The sequence below is a fragment of the Chlamydotis macqueenii genome, chromosome W, assembly GCF_036417535.1.
Source record: "Chlamydotis macqueenii isolate bChlMac1 chromosome W, bChlMac1.mat, whole genome shotgun sequence".
In the NCBI taxonomy this organism is placed as follows: domain Eukaryota; kingdom Metazoa; phylum Chordata; class Aves; order Otidiformes; family Otididae; genus Chlamydotis; species Chlamydotis macqueenii.
This window is the reverse complement of record NC_141592.1, coordinates 33,380,552-33,400,968: the sequence shown is the minus strand read 5'-3', so window position 1 is coordinate 33,400,968 and position 20,417 is coordinate 33,380,552. Positions and strand designations below refer to the sequence as shown.

The window sequence follows — 20,417 nt, the reverse complement described above, 5'->3', positions numbered from 1 at the left end:
CAGATGTTCTGTTATTCATAGTTATACAGCGGAAGGCTTTCATGCAGTATTGTTACCATAAAAGTTGGTCAAGAAAGTCAAAGACTCAGTTTTGGAGTTTTAGAAAGCAGGCGTTCTTTATTACAGCACTGGATGCTCTGGGGATAGCTCCACCTAATGTACATGCCATCGTCCGAAAACAAAGATAATGTATAGAGGTGATATATGCATATTTGTTGGTCTTTCTGATAAATCATTAGTATAGTCATCACATTTCCTGGAACTAATTAGCGTATTTAAATGTCCTCTGCGCATGTGTAATGAAATGGGTCGGTGGTCCTGTGGGGGTCTCTGGTGGTTGCAGACCCCCAAAAGTCAGCGTCCTTTAGTTGAACTCTTTGCTGGTGCATGCTCAATATACATGCTAAGTCTGTTGCCAAATATCTACCAGCCCAAATGGGTTTGAAACCCTTATCCTTGCTCAGGCCTTGAGCAAAGAGCTGCTTATCTAAGGGGGGGTGGGGGGGAGCCAAACAAACAAAAAATAAAATGAAAAACCCCATTGTTATCTAGCTAAGTTCAGCAATTATTCAGCTTGGAGCATCTTTTGATCTTTTCTCTATCTTTGACTTGCTCTTTTAGTCTAGTATCAATCCCTTTTCTTCAAGGGTGATAGGTTCTGGATGTGCCTGTACATTCCAAAAGTTACAGTGACATATAGAATCACAGAATCATAGAATGGTTAGGGTTGGAAGGACCTTCAAAGGTCATCTAGTCCAACCCCCCTGCAAGAAGCAGCGACATCCCTGACCAGATCAGGTTGCTCAGAGCCTCATCCAGCCTGGCCTTGAACGTTTTCAGGGATGGGGCATCCACCACCTCTCTGGGCAACCTGTTCCAGTGTTCTATAACTCGCATTGTAAAAAATTTTTTCCTAATTTCCAATCTAAATGTACCTCCCTCTATTTTAAAACCATCACCCCTCGTCCTATCACAACAGGCCCTACTGAACAGCCTCTCCCCATCTTTCCTGGAGGCCCCCTTGAGGTACTGGAAGACTGCTATCAGGTCTCCCTGGAGCCTCTTCTTCTCCAGGCTGAACAGCCCCAACTCTCTCAGCCTGTCCTCATAGGAGAGGTGCTCCAGCCCTCTGATCATCTTCGTGGCCTCCTCTGGACCCTCTCCAACAGCTCCACATCCTTCTTGTGTTGGGGGCTCCAGAACTGGACACAGTACTCCAGGTGGGGTCTAGTCTCAAAGAAAAATGCTAGTGTAATGTTTTACTTATAACTTCATTTTGCTTACAGTATTGCTTAAGCAGCAAGGCCTAGCTGTATAAACAAAACAGTTTTAACAGGAATAAGCCTGAAATAGAATCTCTCTGCCTTCTTTCTCCACATGTGTTCATTGCCTCAGCTGGTCAGTAGCCAGCACTGTTTGTGGAGCAAACAGGAGACAAATTCTTGCTGAAACAGAAGCTCTCAAAAATCTTGCTTATCCTAGGAAGATCACTGCATGTTTTATAGAGCTGCAACAATTTTGCTGTATTCTGTAACTTATGTAGTTCCAGCGCTGCTGCAGCGAAGATCAATGGGCAAGTGCATTGTTAATGCAACCTTGCAGAAAATTGTTAGGGACTAAACAATCATGGAACTGAAGAGGGATTCAAGCATATTGTTCCTACTGCATGTGCTGCAACAAAGTGTATGCTTCCACAGCTAGAATTAATGTTACAGATGGACCTTGTCTTTCATTAAGCAAAATACAGCGATTACAAAAGAAGTCACTTCAGCATTGTGAAAGATTGTATATGAATTATGAATACTGAAGCTTTAGCTTGGTTGCTTTGTGTTCATATTTGAACAACTAGAGTGTTAAACTCTACACTCTAATTACAAGATTTTTCTCTCTTATCTCCTGAGTAAGCAGTCTAATAAAGAAGAACTCCTTTGCCGATTCTCATACACTGAAGTTGTGGCATTTAAGTTGGGAGTAAATCTAAAGCAGCTTGGTTGACTTTAATGGAGTTTGCTGCATTGGATTTGCACGTAATTAAAGTTCATACAACAGAAAAAATATAAACCATAGCAGTTATTTTAATTAAAGCTTGAATGTGGCACTGAGAGCTTTTAACATTAAATTTATAAAGTGCCCTTGGCTGTGCTGTGCCAGAAGGATTCACTATTTTTAATAACCAAACCAAAAGACACTCCTGTCATAGAGGAATAGGTTTGCTTTTAGTCACTTGACAGTACGAGTCACTATAAACACTGAAGAGAATATGGAGCTCTCTATCAATTGCTCATTTTTTGAGTACAACTTATTCAATTATTTGGGGTAACTTTTTACCCTTAAAAATGTCTCTGGGTATGGTTGTGTATATGAAATAACTTTATTGTTCTCCAGTGGATCCTGGTGCTCACAGTTGGCCAGCTGCAAGTCAAATATTTGAGCTTCTTAAAGGTGCAATGCTTTTTCTGGTAGATCTAGAATTATGGAACCTAAAGAAGCACTGAAGTGTCTAAAAATTCAAATGCAGTCACCTGGGCTTTTCTGAGGTAGGATTCATGTTTGCAAGAATCTCCTTGATCTTGTAAGCAATGAGCTTCTTAATATTTTTCAAATCAATGAGCAGGCAAACCTGAGAGGTGCAGATGTTTAGGGTGTGTCACTAGGGCATCTAAATTACCAAGGGCTGATACTGAGAAGTCTCAGAAGATACTGTCTGTAATCAGTGTTTTGGTTCAGACTTTCTAGAGAAACTGAGACATATGTAGGAGACAAGCTTATGGCACATGAAGACACTGAATATAAAATTGCTGAAGGTGTGTGTGTGTGTCCCCATTTTCAGGAAGAATAAAGCAGCTTCTAAAAAGAAGTTCCAATAATGATTTTGCAGCTTCTTTTATTCCCTTAGTTCTATGTATGTGTTCAGGACATGATTCTTTTGCCAGTTGTGAAGTTTAGGATGAAAAACACAAGAGCTGTAAGTCATTCCTTAAATACAAGAAGCTTACTAGTTTCCAGTTGCTTGAGAATATAATTACCTTGAATCTAATCTTTTTGTTTGCCTTCCCTCTGCCAGGCAGGCCTGATAGGTATATTTGTGTTTAAAAACTTCCTTGGATGTCTTGCCATAAATGACCAGCTCTTGTTTCTTCTTGGAGACTTTAAATTTGTTCCAGAGATCCCATGTCTGTTCTGTGCATCTTATACAATTATAACCTAGTCTTTTGTAATCCTGGAGTTGTAGTGGTGAGAATACAATACACAGTTATTTTTCCATCCATGAGTATGGACTCTCTGTGGGGAAAATTATTTCCACTTGCTTTACAAGTTAACATATCTTCTGGCTTTGCACATGTAATAAAGAATCAAGAAAACTGCTTGTTTCTGATCCTAGGGAGGGAATGAGAAGTCATGCTCCTGCAGTTTGTAACTCTACTCAAAGTCCACTGAACAGTGACTGAAACTCAGTGTAAATAAATCTCTGATGCCTGTAATTGATGCTTCAATTCACCTTTTTTTCAGTGGCTTGTGAGTAAATAGCCAGGCATTGTTTCTTGACTCAAGAGTATTTAGTTTTTTGTCAACTGCTTGTGATACCCATGTCCATCTTAAGAGTCTTTTAGTATCTATGCCAGGTATGGTGTGGGTGGTAGAGATGCCTTTTAGCAGGTGAGGTCTCTCACTTCTCCATCCTTTGCCATCTGTTGACATGTGTTAACTGTCTGGCAGCCTCCTGAAAGAAAACACGAAGGGCAAGACACAAAAACTGACAAATGTAATTTTGGCAGTGAACAAATTCAGTGACATCGAAGTCTGTGCCCGTTAGCCAGTAGGGCTTCAGAGTTTTATTGCAAGGTGGAGTGCCTGATTGCATGATCTTCTCTCTGGAAATGTGAATTCAGAGTCTGTCAACTTGCTGACTGCTTTTACCACTGCTCACTTCTCAGATGGTTTCTTTATATTCCGGATTGTTTTGCTTTGAACCCTTTCAAGGAGAATGTGTAAGGCCATTACCTGCTTGTATTACCTGTACTGCACAACCTATGAGCAGGTTCTGTGCTAAGATTAGCTCATGGCTGATGTACTTGCCAAGCTGCTCTCCATGCTATTTGAGAAGTCATGGCAGGCAGGTGAAGTTCCAGGTAACAGGAAAAAGGGAAACATTGCACCCATTTTTAAAAAGGGTAGAAAGGAGGACCCTGGGAGCTACTGACCTGTCACTCTCACCTCTCTGCCTGGGAAGATCATGGAACAGACCCTCCTAGAAGCTACACTAAGGCACGTGGAGGACAGGGAGCTGATTCGAGACAGCCAGCATGGCTTCAGCAAGGATAAGTGCTGCCTCACCAACCTAGTGGCCTTCTGTGATGGAGTGACTCCTTCAGTAGACAAGGGAAGAGCTAATGATGTTGCCTATTTGGACTTCTGTAAGGCCTCTGACCTGATCCCCAACAACATCCTTCTCTCTAAATTGGAGAAATATGGATTTGATGGATGTGCTGTTCAGTGGATGAGGAATTGGTTGGATGGTGGCATCCAGAGGGTAGTGGTCAATGGCTCAATGTCCAGATGGAGATTGATGACAAGTGGTGTCCCTCAGGCGTCTGTACTGGGCCCAGTACTGTTTAATACCTTCATCAGTGACACAGACAGTGAGATTGAGTGCACCCTCAGGAAGTTTGCAGGTGACACCAAGCTGAGTGGTGAGGTTGATGTGCCTGAGGGATGGGATGCCATCCAGAGAGACCTGGGTAAGCTTGGGAAGTGGACCTATGTGGACCTCATGAGGTTCAAAAAGGCCAAGTCCAAGGTCCTGCATCTGAGTCAGGGCAACCCTTGGATGTGGCAGTAAAAACATGGACTCCATGGATGGTGTTCCAGAGACTTTTATTGTTAGTCAGCGTTAGTCTTTTATACTCTAAGTTACATGCGAAGCGCACACACTTAATCATCTAATTTGATTGGTAGCAATATACTGTTCACGTGCCTGTCCTGGTTCTGGCTAGGACAGAGTTAGCATTCACCTGAGCTGGGAGGAGAACTGGAGCTGGTGGCCCCTATGGCTGGGGCACCCAGCTGGGATAGTTAACTAATTAGCCAACAGCTGGGGTTAATTTACCCAAATGAGCCAAAGGGCCATTCCATCCCATGTGACATCATGCTCAGTGTATAAGTGAGGAGGGTGCTGAGGGGAGCCTCCTGCTACCTGGGAAGAAACTGGGTGTAGAGCTTTGTTGTGAGCCTTTGTACTGTATTTGTATTGCATCACTGTTTTGTTTTCTTCTGTCATTACTGTTAAATTTACTTTTTGTTCAATCTCAATCCATGTATTTTTGCTGGGGTTTTTTTTGTTTGTTTGTTTACCAATTCTCCCTTCTGTCCCACTGGAGGGTGGAAGGGGGGGTGAGAGAGACTGCGTAGTCTGGTCCTGATCGGGGCTGAACTACGATAGTTGTCTTTACAATTTTTGCCTTTGGTATTTCCTTATCTTGTGCTAGTTGCTGTTTTTTGTTATTGAGCAAGCGGTGTTCAAGGACATAGCCCAAATTCGTCAATGTCAAACAGCTGCGTTGCACTTTCTGCCTCCACACTTGGTATCAATGCAGGCTAGGGGATGGAGAGATTGAGAGCGGCCCTGAGGAGAGGAACTTGGGAGTGCTGGTGGATGAGAAGCTCAACATGAGCTGGCAATGCGCCCTTGCGGCCCAGAAGGCCAACTGCATCCTGGGCCGCATCAAGAGGAGCGTGGCCAGCAGGTCGAGGGAGGGGATTCTGCCCCTCTACTCTGCCCTGGTGAGACCCCACCTGGAGTACTGTGTCCACTTCTGGAGCCCCCAGCACAAGAAGGACATGGACCAGTTGGAGAGGGTCCAGAGGAGGCCACGAAGATGATAAAAGGGCTGGAGCACCTCTCCTATAAGGCCAGGCTGAGAGAGTTGGGGCTGTTCAGCCTGGAGAAGAGGAGGCTCCGGGGAGACCTGATAGCGGTCTTCCAGTACCTCAAGGGGGCCTACAAGAAAGCTGAAGAGGGGCTTTTGACAAGGGCATGTAGTGATAGGACAAGGGGCAAGGATTTTAAACAGGAAGGGGGTAGATTTGGATTAGATATAAGGAAGAAATTCTTTACTTTGAGGGTGGTGGAACACTGGAAGAGGTTGCTCAGAGAACCTGTGGATGCCCCATCCGTGGCAGTGTTCAAGGCCAGGTTGGGTGGGGCTTTAAGCAACCTGGTCTAGTGGAAGGTGTCCCTGTCCAGGGCAGGGGGGTTGGAACTCAATGATCTTTAAGGTTCCTTCCAACTCATATCATTCCAGGATTCTGATATGCACTGTAGGGGAAGGACAAAGGAGGATGAGAGGAGAGGGAATTACTGGTCCTGATCCTGCAGTGTAGGTGTTAATTTTCAGGGGTGTGGTTAGGGCAGAGGGGCTGCTGTATGCATCAGGTTTTTACCAGCTGTCTTGGGCAGTGAACTGCATCATAAAGCTTTGGAGAAGTGAGGAGTACCTCCCTCCTACTCAGCTGCACTGCATCTGTTGCCTGACCCCACACCATATGCCAAATAAAGAGCTAAACACAAAAACTCAGTCCCTGTTCATCTGTTTGTGCAAGACTGCTGCCTGCAGAGGAAGATCAGTTGTGAATTGAAGGTGGTGCATAATTCTGGACACAACACACAAATAGCAATGAGTGGATTTCAGCTTTCTCTGTAGAATGAGTTTAACATAACATATTTTATCAGATTTTCGTTTGACATAAATATTCTGCTAGTTTAGTACATCAAGAATAATAGATATGCTGCTAAATTTTCTTGGTGTTTTTTTTATTTTTTTACACTTATTAAAGATCAGATCTACAGTATGTGAAAGTTCACCAAAAGTAACTTGTATGTATAACTTCTCTGAAAACTTCTAGATTTCTGTTATGTTTTTCTAAAAATGTCTGACAATGGATTTCAGAACAATTTCCTTGAGGTATGTATTTTTTAAATTGCATTGAGTTTTCTTTTTGTTGTTGTTTTCTCCATCCTCAGTTCACTTCTAGTGAAACAAAGAAATTTACTCAATAGTCAGAATCCAATATGACTGTTAAGCAGGTATTCTTTATTAGCAGCGCTGGGTATTGCTCCACCACAAGTGCTCCAACGAACAGGCAAAATCACAGAGAATATATGTTGCAAAGTTATACCTATTCAACAGATTTCTGAGAACTGATTTACATAAACACAAGATTTCCTGGAACTTATTAATATATGCAAATGTTCATCTTTGCATGCACAGGTGTTCTTTCTGGTGGTCTTTGCGGGTCCTCTGGTGGTTGAGGGATGAAGTAAATACTCTTCCTTACTGTGTTTGCTAGTTGAACTCTGGGTCTCTCTTCCATACAGGGCCTTGTCTTGGCTCATCACTCTGCTTGTAAATTCCTTAAGCCCCCTTTATCTTGGTTCTGGTCAGGGTCTGCTGGCTTCTCTGTACTCCTTTGGGAGGTACTTGTCTGACTTATCTCAGCACCTGCTGGAGCATCCTGAAACTACTTTGTTCTGTCACCTGTTAAATTTTTCAACTCTACTGTTTCTTCTCTCAAGGTTAGTTTACATTTTCACACAAGGATTACGTTGCTATGCAGGACAGAGTGGTTACAATTGGAATACGTTATTCATTAACTTGGAGCCAACTCTATCACCAGAGGCTGTGAGACAACTTTCTTTGGTTATAGAAAGAACAAACTTAAGGGGCGAGGGGGGTGGAATTTAATTATGATCCTGGGCTGTGATTCTACATCACTTCCCTTAGTGCTGTCAGCTTCAGATTCTCCATTTCCTTGCTTCACTCATGTTCCCTCACAGGGCTTTGTCCCCTCTATAATATCTATTTGACTGATAGTGCCACTGCCCTCTGAACAACATCTGTGAAGTGATCCAGCACAAGAGCCTCCCAAATGAAAGTACACTTTGGCAAGCAACGTAAACCTTTGTTCTGGTCATATATGTTTGAACTGACGTAAGCCTGGGTATAATATCTGCTTGAAGAGTTGTAAGGCTTTATAACTTGAGTTTTCTGCCAAGGAGACAGTGAAATAGAGCTCCAACTTCCAGTCTTTTTGAAGGATGAGGTATGTAGCTAAATACCTTTTTTAGATGCTTGCGCTGGCAGTACTATATTTAGTTATTGTTCTCTGTATGTTACCAGAAAATAAAACTCCAATTATGTAAACTTATAAAGTGTCAGTTTGCTAAAGCAAAAACTTCATGGTAAGTATCTTATCTGTGAGGCAGGAGACTTGTGCTAAGCCCCCTGGGGCTTACTGGCTGTTTTGAGGCGAGTCTCTGTCTTGCTGTGGTGCGGGGAAACTGAAAAACAATATTGTTTTGTTATGGTATTGAACAGGGAAGAGACTTTTAGATTCCAGGGTTTTGTTAAATGGGTGTCGTAGTTCAGCCCCGATTGGGACCAGACTACGCAGTCTCTCTCTCACTCCCCCCACCCTCCGAGAGAATAGGAGGAGATGATATAAGGAAAACGGCTCAAGGTTTGAGATAAGGACAGGGAGAGATCCTTAAAGTTACTGTCATGGGCAAAACAGACTCGACTTGGGGAAAACTATTCATTTATTTCTAAAATTAGCAGGAGAATGAGACAGGGAACAAGATAACCTCCCCCCACCCCTCCCTCTTCCCGGGCTTAACATTATCTCTACTACCTTCCCCTCCCGAGCGGCACGGGGGGGGGAAAAGGGAATGGGGGTCGCGGTCAGTTCATCACGCGTTGTTTTACGCCGCTGTATCATCGTCGGGGGAAGAACTCCTCGCATTCCTCTGCTCCATTGTGGGGTCCCTCCCACAGGCCACAGTCCTTCGTGAAACTGCTCCAGCGTGGGTCATCTCTTCCACGGGGTGCAGTCCCTCTAGAACAGCTGTCCTGGCGGGCCCTCCACGGGCCACAGCCTCCTTCAGGCCTCCACCTGCTCCGGCGTGGGGTCCTCCACGGGCTGCAGGTGAATCTCTGCCCCTCCGTGGACCTCCATGGGCTGCAGGGGGACAACCCACTCCACCATGGTCTTCACCACGAGTTGCAGAGGAATCTCTGCCAGGAGCCGCATTACTCCTCCCCCTCCTTCTTCACTGACCTTGGCATCTGCAGCCGTTCCTCACAACAGGCTGGCAGACGCCTCTCAGGATCCTTTTTACATCTTGTTCCCTTCTCATCTCCTCTCCACTTCTTGCAGCCAGGCTGGGCTGAGTTGGGCCCAGTCGGCTGCCCGGCGGGAGGCCAGATGGTGAGGCCTGCAAGGCCCATGAGGCCTGCGCCTCCCCCTCTCTGCCCCCCGCTCAGCTGCTTCACATCTCTCTCTCTTTTTTTTACTTGTTTTCCCCTTCTTAAATACGTTATTGCAGAGGCGTTATCATGGGACATTCTGCTACCAATTGACTTAGCCTTGTCCAGCAGTGGGTCCGCCCTAGGCCCGGCCGAGTCCACTGAACAAAGGGGAGCGACTTCTAGCAGTTTCCTACAGAAGCTACCACCTTAGGCCCCCCCTCACTAACAAAACCAGAACAATGGGAAACCTCCCACGACAAATTTCTCTCCTCTTTCTTCCATTGCAGTGAAAACCAATTAGGATGATTGAAATAAAACCCACTGTAATTAAGTTAATTTACTTGTTTTAAGAAGGAATTTATGCATTTTTCAGCTGTACTTGCGCATTTGTGGATTCCAACTTGAAAAGTATGTCAATTCAAAATAGGGAGGATATTTGACTATCTTGTTTTTCTTATCTGTTTGTCGATGACTTACATATCCTGGTTTTTTTGTTGTTTTTTTTTTCCCTAGTTATTTGTAGTAGATGTCCAGACAGGTCAGATTACCAAGATTCCTATTCTGAAAGATCGTGAACCCGGCATGGTGAACCAGCAGGGATGTGGTATTCATGCCATTGAGCTCAACCCATCGAGGACCCTTCTGGCCACAGGTGGAGACAACCCCAACAGTCTTGCAGTTTATCGTCTGCCTACGCTTGATCCTGTCTGTGTGGGAGATGTAAGTAGGAGTATTTGGGGAAAGTTTATTCTGTCACAAGAATTACTACTTTGAGATGCCTAACATCAGAGCAAGGATTTAGGAGTCTTGTAGTGGAGAGTGAATTTCTGAAAGCTTGAAAAATGTTCCTGATTAAATTGTCTTTTTTGACAAGATATTTTAAACGTGAGCAAGTACACAAACACGTGAGACAATTCTCAGGATTTTGAGTCAGATTTCTTCTTCCTCACCCTCATTTGGGTCTACTTCAGATTACTTTTAAGTACTGAAAATGTAACAAAGTCCTAAATGTTAAAGTCTAATTGTAGTGATGACCTCTGAAACTAGTTTTACTGAAAAAGCTCTTTTGAGAAATTGAAAATAATTATATAAGCTGTTCCAATTTTCCCCTTGTCCAGTGCAGCTTATATATGTATTATTCCAGAGGTGGAACTTGGCTTTGAGGATTAGTTCTAACCTAGTGGCTTGTGGCAGTTTGATAGCCTCTGGTTCTGCTTATATTTTTGAAACATCGTGAGGCTTTTTTAAAACAGCCAGTCTTAAAAAAGACTTTTTTTTCAAAAGGCTGAAATGAGCATAGTGGTGTTCTGTACGCACTTCTCTCTCATTTCTCCTTTTTATTCAAGACTTCACATAGTTGTTAACTACAACAGCAGAGGTCAGGTCAGAATTTCTGCAGTAGTAGATAACTAGCTGCAGAAAGGCTTGACTCTGAAGATACATATGACTTGCTACTCATTTGCATGCTGATGTGACTTTGTAGCTGTTCAAGCTTTTCAAGCCTTATGGTCTTTTTTTTTTTCCCCACAGCTTTCTCACCTGCTAAAGAAAATATTATTAAAGTAATAATCTTGAAAAATTAATCTGTAGGTCATATATTGTAAAGATAAGATTTTGGTTACTTTTCATAGTAAGGATGTTCATTTGAGGAAATAAAAGTATGTAGCTACTTTACAGAAGTAAAGAATGCTGCTTTCAAAATTGAAAATCTGAGTCCTTAGAATTGAGATCAATTTGTCCTTGATCAGAGATCTGTTTTTCCATCACCTAATTGAGCTCTATACACTTCAAAAAAAAAAAAAAAAAAAATTAAAATTACTGTTAGGTACTTAAACTGCTCCAGCTTGATACTGGAATTTTATCTGTATGTTTTTAATGTAGGTCTGTCCTTTTGAGTTTGTACTAGAAATGAAAGTGAAGAACGCTTGTCTGCTTTGAGACTAATCTAGAGTACAATATCTGTCTGCTTTTCTTTTAGGATGGACATAAGGACTGGATATTTTCAATTGCGTGGATCAGTGATACTATGGCTGTTTCTGGTAAAGTCAATTTTTAATCTTTTTTTAAAATTTATTCCCCCCCCCCCAAATTTTATACTGCTATACAGCAGTTGATAGGTCTTAAGGAAGCACCTTTATCAGGGCATATGAAACCACTTGGGAACTACCTTGGCTATTTAAGCTTTTCTTGGTCTTAGTACAGTGCTTCACTTACTTTTCTTTGTAGAGCCCGGGTCTGGGTTTGATTTTTCTAGTATCTAGAGGGAATATTACTATCTTTCCAGTAGGTGTTGCCATGAGAGGATTCCTAAACGCAGTTACAGGGGAGGATTCCACACAAGAAAAATAATTTCAAGAGGGATGCTAATTATCAGTTGATAACTTTGGAATACAGCAGAGCAATATTGGTTTCCTGAAATCCTATGAAAGACTAATTAATGAAAACTTTGTTTGTTTTGTCAAGCTATCAGTACAGTTGTGTGTCTATGTATATGTGTGTATATATGTTTATGCACCTATACTATGGCAATTAATACAGAAAGCTGGAATAGAAAAGGTCAGTTACTGACTTTTTAGTAACTAATTGGACAATCAGTGTAACTTCAAAGTATTATTTAGGTAAAGGTAGCAATACTAGTATGCTGTTGCATTGATTTAGTAGTTTACTGTCTTTCTATGCTGACAGGGTGTAGTATTCTGCACAAGGTGTCAAACTGCAGGTGTGTTCTGGTTTTATTTCGGGGGGGGGGGGGGGGGGGGGAATATGTTGGCAGCTTCTGTAAGAAACTGCTAGAAGTTGCTCCCCTTTGTTCAGTGGACTCGGCCGGGCCCCGCTGCTGGCCAAGGCCGAGCCAATTGGTAGCAGAATGTTCCCTGATAACGCCTCTGCGTTAACGTATTTAAGAAGGGGAAAACAGGAGAAAAAAACCAAAACCAAACAAAAACGAAAACAAAAAAAAAAGAGAGATGATGTGAAGAAGCAGAGCAGGGGCAGAGAGGGGGAGGTGCGAGCCTTGTGGGCCTTGCAGGCCTCACCCTCTGGCCTCCTGCCGAGAGACTGTCAGGGTTCGACTCAGCCCAGCCTGGCTGCAAGAAGTGGAGAGGAGATGAGATGTGAAGAGACCCTGAGAGGCGTCTGCCTGCTGATTGTGAAGAATTTCTTGTGAGAGGAACGGCTGCAGACGCCAAGGTCAGTGAAGAAGGAGGGGGAGGAGTAATACAGCTCCTGGCCAAGATTCCCCTGCAGCCTGTGGTGATGACCATGGTGGAGCAGGCTGTCCCCCTGCAGCCCATGGAGGACCCCATGCTGGGGCAGGTGGAGGCCTGAAGGCGGCTGTGGCCTGTGGAGGCCCCGCTGGGGCAGCTGTTCTGGAGGGACTGCACTCCGTGGAAGAGATGACCCATGCCAGAGCAGTTTCACGAAGGACTGTGGCCCGTGGGAGGGACCCCACGCTGGAGCAGGGGAGGAATGTGAGGAGTTCTTTCCCCAAGGAGGAAGCAGCGGCATAAAGTGACAAGTGATGAACTGACCATAACCCCCATTCCCTCTTCCCCCCTATGCCGCTCGGGAGGAGGGGAAGGAGGTAGAGATAATGTTAAGGCTGGGAAGAGGGAGGGGTGGAGGGAGGTTATCCTGTTCCCTGTCTCTTTCTCCTGCTAGTTTTAGAAATAAATGAATACTTTTCCCCAAGTGGAGTCTGTTTTGCCCATAACGGTAACTTTAAGGATCTCTCCCTGTCCTTATCTCAAACCTCGAGCCGTTTTTCTTACATTCTCTCTCCCTGTTCTCTCGGAGGGTGGGGGGAGTGAGAGAGAGACTGCACAGTCTGGTCCTGATCGGGGCTGAACTACGACAAGGTGACAAAATCATAATTCTCATACAAATAAAATACTTGAATTGTTAGTTCAGTAAGGTTTTTTTGTTTTTTGTTTTTTTTTTCTGTTTTTTTTTCTGTTTTTTTTCCAGCCAATCCTGGAATTTGATTTTGAATTTAATTTAAAACTTGATCTTTGCAAGTCTCCAACCTAAATTTCTGCATTAAAAAAAACATTATCAGCTAGTAAGCTTGAAGAAGACAGCAGGGATGATAACAGATGTCCAAGGGAAAGATAAGGACCGAATGGAATAGAGAGGCACAGCATGTGAGATTGAATTGTGTTGCTCTCAATGTTTTCTGCTTGCTTAGGGGTGGAGGTGTGAGTAGAAGACTTCCATGTTCTCTGTTGTATGGTGCTTACAGCAGGATGTAGGTTCTAGTCTCCAGACCTGAGACACTAGGGAAAGCTTGTTGAAAGCAATTAGCAAGTCTGATTGCTAAACTGATTTCTTCAGAACTTTGCTGATGATCCTAATCAGGAGAAAACAAAGACAACTAACTTCTGACATTCTAATCTTACAGATTTCTATTGTATCTGTATCTGAAAGTCTGGAGCAGAAATATTTGAACTCCAAACATTTAGAATATAGCATATACTCTTATCTGAATTAAGAAACTAAATGCAAATTTTTTTGGTGACTTTCTTGGAAGAGATTAAATGCCACAGGGAGAAAAAAGGGCATTTGGTCCCATGGCAGATCACACCCATCATACAGCCTGAGGTGGGAGATCTGTCAGTATATTTTCTCACTGCTGTCAAAACTGTTGAGAGAGTACAAAGAGGACCGGGGGCTTGATTATTCCTCTTGCTTGTGTTAACTGCATCAAGAACAAGGCAGGGCTCTGCTTGTAAAACCTTAAACAGTATTTTTCAGTAGTCCTTAAACATAAAATTGAACTCTTGACTAAGCAGCTGTAGCTGAGAGAGAATGCATCAGTTCACTCAGTTGTACTGTCTGGAAAAAGATGTCCATGGCAAAAGTTTCAGATGAGATTAATAATTCCCAGGATGGCATGAGCCTAGGTTAACAAATTATATTTTCCTTGGCTTCAGGGCTAACCGGTTGAACAGCATACATTGACTTTTTCCCCTGCTAGGGCTATTAAAAGGGACAGCTTCCTGCTAAAGTATGTCAAGATGTTTAGAAATTCGACTGCTGAGTATTCAGCCTCCATAACAAACAAGATTAGGTGCCATTAAAAACCATCAGCATGTAAATTGAGTGGCAGGATGTTGCATCATGTGCTGCCTGCTGCCATGCAGATACATGTTTTTCACATTGTGTAGGGAAGTCATTGAGGTGCGTGTCAAAGCTGACTTAAGTGGAATTGAGTTGCCTAAACACCAGAAGGGATGGGTATAGGGCCTTGGATTAAGCCTGTGTTGATCTATGAACCGAAGGCATTCAGCTTTTTTCATCCAGTATTGTTACTCTTATTGATTCATATTTTGGATTACTATCTTCTAATTCAGTGGAAAAAAAAAATGAGTTCTTTCTTGTTCAGCCTCACTTCCTGGTTACATTCTTTAAACAAAAGGTTGCATAGGTTTAAGAAAAATAATTTAAAAAATAGATTTGATACAGATTGGTATAAATTGTGGATTAAAATAGTTGTTTCTGTTCAGTTCACAAATGTGTGTGTGTGTACATATCCATAAGCATACTGGCAGAAATCAAGTGAACCCAAATTGGCATAAACCCAACTGAGTTTTCTTGGAGGTTTTTATATTGGCTCAATAGACTGTCAGTCTCAGCCTTGGTAAGCCAGGTTGAACATGTAGGCTGTTCAGTCGCCTCTGACTTTATTCTACTTGGGAATCTCTGGTGGTGGTTGTTGTACAGGATTGTGTTTTTATGAATCTTAATCTGTTTGAAAACAGATGAGATGATCTAGCTGCCTGGAAACTGTGTAGACAAACCAACTGACAATGAGTTCGCAATGTTATGAACTTTACAGCTCTGTAAAATCATGTTTTTGTTTATAATAATTAATATATAGGCACCAGCAGTATGCTTAGATTAAATTAATAGTATTCTTTTTCTTTCAGACCCTATTGTTTATTCCTTTTTTAAAAAGGAGAGTTATGTATATGTGAAATGGACTATTTATTTATGGACTGTTTATCAGGTTCCCGGGATGGTTCGATGGGTCTCTGGGAAGTCACAGAAGATGTATTGTCCAAAAGCGATGCCAGGCATAATCTCTCTCAAGTTCCTGTCTATGCCCACATAACGCACAGGGCTTTGAAGGATATCCCCAAGGAGAACATCAATCCTGACAACTGCAAAGTCCGAGCATTGGCTTTCAACAATAAGAACAAGGTCAGTAAGATAAGCAAGACAGTTGAGAAGTCCTAAAACTGTCTGTATGTATTAAAAAAAAAGAAAAAGAAAAAAGTAATCTAAATAAAAAATACCAGAGAAGCAACCTAATCTTTTTTCCCTGATCCTTTTGTATCCTTCTCATATGAGGTGTAGTTGTCTTTATCTGCTATGTCTGCTTCTGCCCCAAGTGAATAGATAAGTGGGGGGGGGAAATCATATTTTCAGAAGGAACAATTTTCCTGTGAGTTTGATTTTAGGCTTGCACCCTAAGGCGGGGGAGATAGGGGATATTTACAAGAAGCAGATAAAGCACCAAAACACCTCTTGCAGCTTGAATCCCACTCTTAAGTGCTCTTGCTGCTTTCCTTCCCCTTTTGTGAAGACCAGCTAACGTACAGGCAGTTCCTGTTTTGATAGCTGAATCTCCTTACTGGATTGCTGAGCAATTGAGGAGACTGAGGCACAGGGCAGGCACCAGTGCTTGCTTTGGTGTTATTTTGTTGGCATTTGACAAGCAGTAAATGTTAACCTCCCCCATGCTGATCTCTTGTTATTACTAGAGATGTCTTGTACTGGGGCAAGTTGGGAGTAGCAATTCATCCTCCACTACTTTTCTTTCTGCCCTCAAAGAACAGAGAAGGCCTGAAGCAAAGGTAGGTGTGCTCTCCGAAGCACGGTGCTCCTGTGGGTTTTATTTTTCACTATAGCTGTTAATTACTCCTCTGTGATGGAGACTTCATGTAGCTTTTTCTGTAGACTAGTGCCTGGAAATAAGTGTTTGCTTCATGGTCAGAATTGGTGTGGGAGCTGCTGAAGAGAGTTGCCAGCTCTAGCTGGTACTGTCTAATAATTCATTATTTGATTATCTAACAAGATCTATATTTTTGAAAGGTTGTTTTTTGTTATTTACCGTTGTATTAGTTTGTATTCTACCTGGCACCTTTATGCTGTGTTGCATTCTATCAAGATCAGTATAAAATGAAAATTTATCTTGATAAGCATGTACAGGATTATGGATGAGTTCAATCCAGAGTATGCAGCCTGCCTAGCAGAGTGTGAGAGTTTGTAAGGGCACACATTAGAGTGTAATACAGAAAGTAACTCTCTTTTTTTTTTTTTTTTTTTTAAATAGGAACTGGGAGCTGTGTCCCTAGATGGATATTTTCATCTTTGGAAAGCAGAGCACACGCTATCAAAGGTGCTTTTCTGTTTGTTGGTGTTAAATTTCAAAAATTGCCTAGCAGTTAAGGCTGTTCACCATTCTTCGTCCCCTTTAATTGCTTGAAGAAAGAGCAGCAGTGTTTGTAAAACATTTAAAAGCTTTATGTAAAATGAAATATCCTAAAGATTAGAACTTGAGGAGAGAAACTTCCCACTTCCCTTATTTTGGAGGGTGGGAAGTACTCTTAACTTTCTGCCAGTTCTGGGTTAGCTGAAGTGAACTGTTGCATAGAGTATGATGGATACTTGATTAGCAGTGTTCATAAAGGAAGTTGCGCTTAAGTGTAATTGCAGATCAAAGTCAGATATATCTATTCTAGTGTATGAGGTAAGGTAAGCTTTTTTGGCTGAGAGCTGATGTCTGTGTACACCTGCTGAAGAAATAACAGCAGCTTAGAAAGATGTAAAACAATTTACCAAAATGTCCAGTGTTCTTTGCATAATACTTGGCTTCAGCCTTTATCATCTCAGTTTGGTTCAGATAAAGCATCTCATCTCCTTCAGATTTTTTCCCTGAGTCAGGTTGTTGCTTTTCTCTTGAAGTTCAGTTTTTGTGGTGAACTTTTTTAGCTACATTTTGTTTTTTTTCATCGCAGCTTCCTTGAACATAGCTTACAGAATTGTTCTATTAACATCTTGGTATTTTCTCATAATGGGTTGATTTTTATTTCTTCTGTTTCCAGTTACTTTCCACAAAGTTGCCATACTGCAGGGAGAACGTCTGTTTGGCTTATGGTCAGGAGTGGTCAGTGTATGCAGTAGGATCACAGGCACATGTCTCCTTTCTGGATCCGAGGCAGCCTTCTCACAATGTTAAATCCGTCTGTTCCAAAGAACGAGGCAGTGGTAAGAAACTTGTCAAAGGGTGCTTCAAACAGTTTGCTTGCAGAAGTAGCTATTAAGACTGCAGTAAGATAAGCTTTTAATAAATAAGTTTTTCATGTGATAGACAAAATCATTAGTAGTGTATGTCGGTTTTGCTTTTGTGACAGTATTCCTTGAGCAACCAGAAAACCAAACTTAAAAGTAAGTCTGAAATCTATTGATAGACAACATTAGTGCTTTTATGATTTACCTAAATTGTACACCATCCAAATATTACTGAACTTTTAAAAGTGTGCATTTTACTACTTCTTATTTTTAACTGTATCTTATTCTGTTTTACTTCATCTCAAAGCAAATCCAGTCTTTGTACTGCTATTAATACTGTCTATTCTTGTATTTTTCTCTGGGAATGGAAAAAAAGCATGTTGTCTGCTCTGTGCTATCATATTGGGAGTCTGTGCTGTGAGTGAATGCTTGCTTTGTAATTTTAAAGTCACGAGTGAGACTCTTGATCTTCAATGTGTATTTATTTGTTTAAATATATTAAAAAAAAAAGTAGATTTGAGTGCTGTTTTCTGATGTGGATGCAACATGTCAAACTGAACCTTACACTAGGGGCAAGCATGAGGGCTTGCAGGGTGCATGGTCCCATAAGCTTATTCCTATACCCTTTATTTTCAAGCACAAGAAGGCACTGTGCTGTGATGCCCATTTTAAGCCATATTAATCCCAGACTAATAAATTGCAATCCTTATTTAGCTTGGCTCTAGGCATCAGCTCTTCATTGGGCAAGTTATCAAAAGAGAATGCATGTAGGCAAGGATTAGGAAAGTTTTATTCATGTGGTTACTGGAGTTTGAACAGTGCTGGCTAGATAAATGTCAGGGTCTGCTTCTTTCGGATACAGGATAAGTTTCTATAACATGAAAAAAGCTGCTTCACCAGCTCATGTTGCCACCTGAACATCTGACTAGCAACAGCCCTTATACTGACCCACTGTCAGTGAGGGCTCTGTGGAGATCCTGACATTGTCACCCTTCAGTATCATAGGGAAGAAATACCAAGACACTGGAGTGTGATGCCCAGTGCTGGTGGCCAAAAGCTTCTGCGTTGAGTATGTGATCATTCTTGCTGAGGGGATGATCTCTATGTAGATAGTATCTCTGGGGCATCTCCAGTTCATGTCTGTAGAAAGCCTTTGTTCAATGCTGTTTTCTGTTCTGCAGAGCAGGTGGATTCTTTTTTTTTTTTTTGGCATGGTCGTGGAGGCACTTAAGTAATACTAATTCCCATGATACAGTGTTTCACCTTTCTGTTGATGTTACTGGGACTTGGAGCGGTGCAGCACCCCTAGAAAGTAGGCTGTTTATTGATTTGCAGACTAAAATCTGGGTTGACTTAAGTGCTTTGAAGTGTTACCTGAATGTGCTTTCAGCTTCCAAATGCACCTGCTGAATGTGGTAAGTCCGCATTAACTTCAGATCATTAGTGTTGTACACAACAGCAGGTCAGAGAAAGGGTTTTGCTTAGTAAGACTGGAACTGGGGCTGTTTTTTACCCAGTGTAACCCTGTCTGCTCTACAGGAGAAGGTAGCTAATGCTTTTTAGTGCATCTTTTAAGTGTCACTTTTCTTAACAGCTGTACAGGGAAGTGCAGGCCCTGGACTCTACTTCTTGATCTGCAAGAGCAACTGCTTTCTTCTCAACTGGCATGCAGTGCTATGTCATGTGCCCTTGACTTTGTATCCTAAAGGCAGCAATGTTAGTGTAGGGGACAGAGCTTGCACAGTAAGGACTCTGTGTCTGCTCCTTGCATAGGACACGCTACTGTGTCTTCGTTTCCTTCTGGGATTTGCAGAGCCTCCTTGCCTCTCAGGAGTGAGACTCAATTTGCTGACCCAAATAGTCCAGGTCCACAGGTGGCAGAGTGCTGGCTATGATGAAGAGCTTACTGTGATGAGTTCTAAACACAGGTTGTGCTTTTAGTTTGATGGAAATGATTAATCTGAAGTACTTCAGCCCCTTAGGAGCCAATTTGAAGTGCTGTTCTTGAAAGCCTGTTGTAAACATCCTCTTAGTAGTGGGTACATCACAGATTCCTTCAGTTAATTTTTTTATTAGAGAAAGATCCACAGTTGTTCTGCATTTTACAGCTTTTTATTAATAAATTGCTTTGACAAGTGTATACCATCTGCTTTCATACTCCATCACCTGTTTCTGTTAAGTAAGTTGGGTTGCTTGTCAAGAGCACTTTTGGAGCAAAAATAAGAGGTTGTCCTCTTGTGCCTTTCTCATTTTATCCAAGTGACTACTCTTCCAGATTGCTTGAAGCTTTCTGCCTGTATTTGCCAGTGCCAGGCCCTTGTAATGAGAGGGTGGAAGATGTCTCCAGCTTGCTCAGGTGCATTTGTAGTCCTCTGAGTTAAAGTGGAGATTCTTATATGAATCTGCTAAATCTAATTCAGCAGATGTGAGACTTGCACAGTGGTTTCCCCCCTATTAAGCCTGCAGCCAAGACTTCACCTCACATCTGGAGCACCACAGCGTGGCCTTGCCTGTTCTAAGTGTGTGTCACAGATGCTGGTGGCTGTGGATGTAATATTAGGTTGAGGAGGTGGAAGGATGAGGATGTGTTTCTAGTTAGGACTCTGTACAAAGGGGAAGGGGAAACTCCCTGACTGCATCCACACCTCTCAGATGCCCTCTGTCACATGTCCTGCAGGGTGTATTCCAATATGTTACAAGTTCTGTGACATTCATTTCCACTTGGTACGGTGACAGCAGTTGGCACGTGGATGTAGCTGCTGTAACTCACTACTTTTCCCCTCCTGTTTGAATGCTTGTTGAGGCTGTAATTCAGTG

At 42.3% G+C, this 20,417-nt stretch overlaps 1 protein-coding gene across 1 annotated transcript in view; it reads left to right on the top strand.

The window, feature by feature from the left end:
• Positions 1 to 20,417, top strand: part of LOC104477519 (DDB1- and CUL4-associated factor 12) — a 29,911-nt gene that overhangs the window by 5,791 nt on the left and 3,703 nt on the right. Inside the window, exons 3-7 of the mRNA XM_086769725.1 lie at positions 9,819 to 10,025; positions 11,284 to 11,344; positions 15,313 to 15,506; positions 16,642 to 16,707; positions 17,414 to 17,576. Coding sequence (XP_086625851.1) covers positions 9,819 to 10,025; positions 11,284 to 11,344; positions 15,313 to 15,506; positions 16,642 to 16,707; positions 17,414 to 17,576 — 691 coding nt within the window. The remainder of the gene's footprint in view (positions 1 to 9,818; positions 10,026 to 11,283; positions 11,345 to 15,312; positions 15,507 to 16,641; positions 16,708 to 17,413; positions 17,577 to 20,417) is intronic.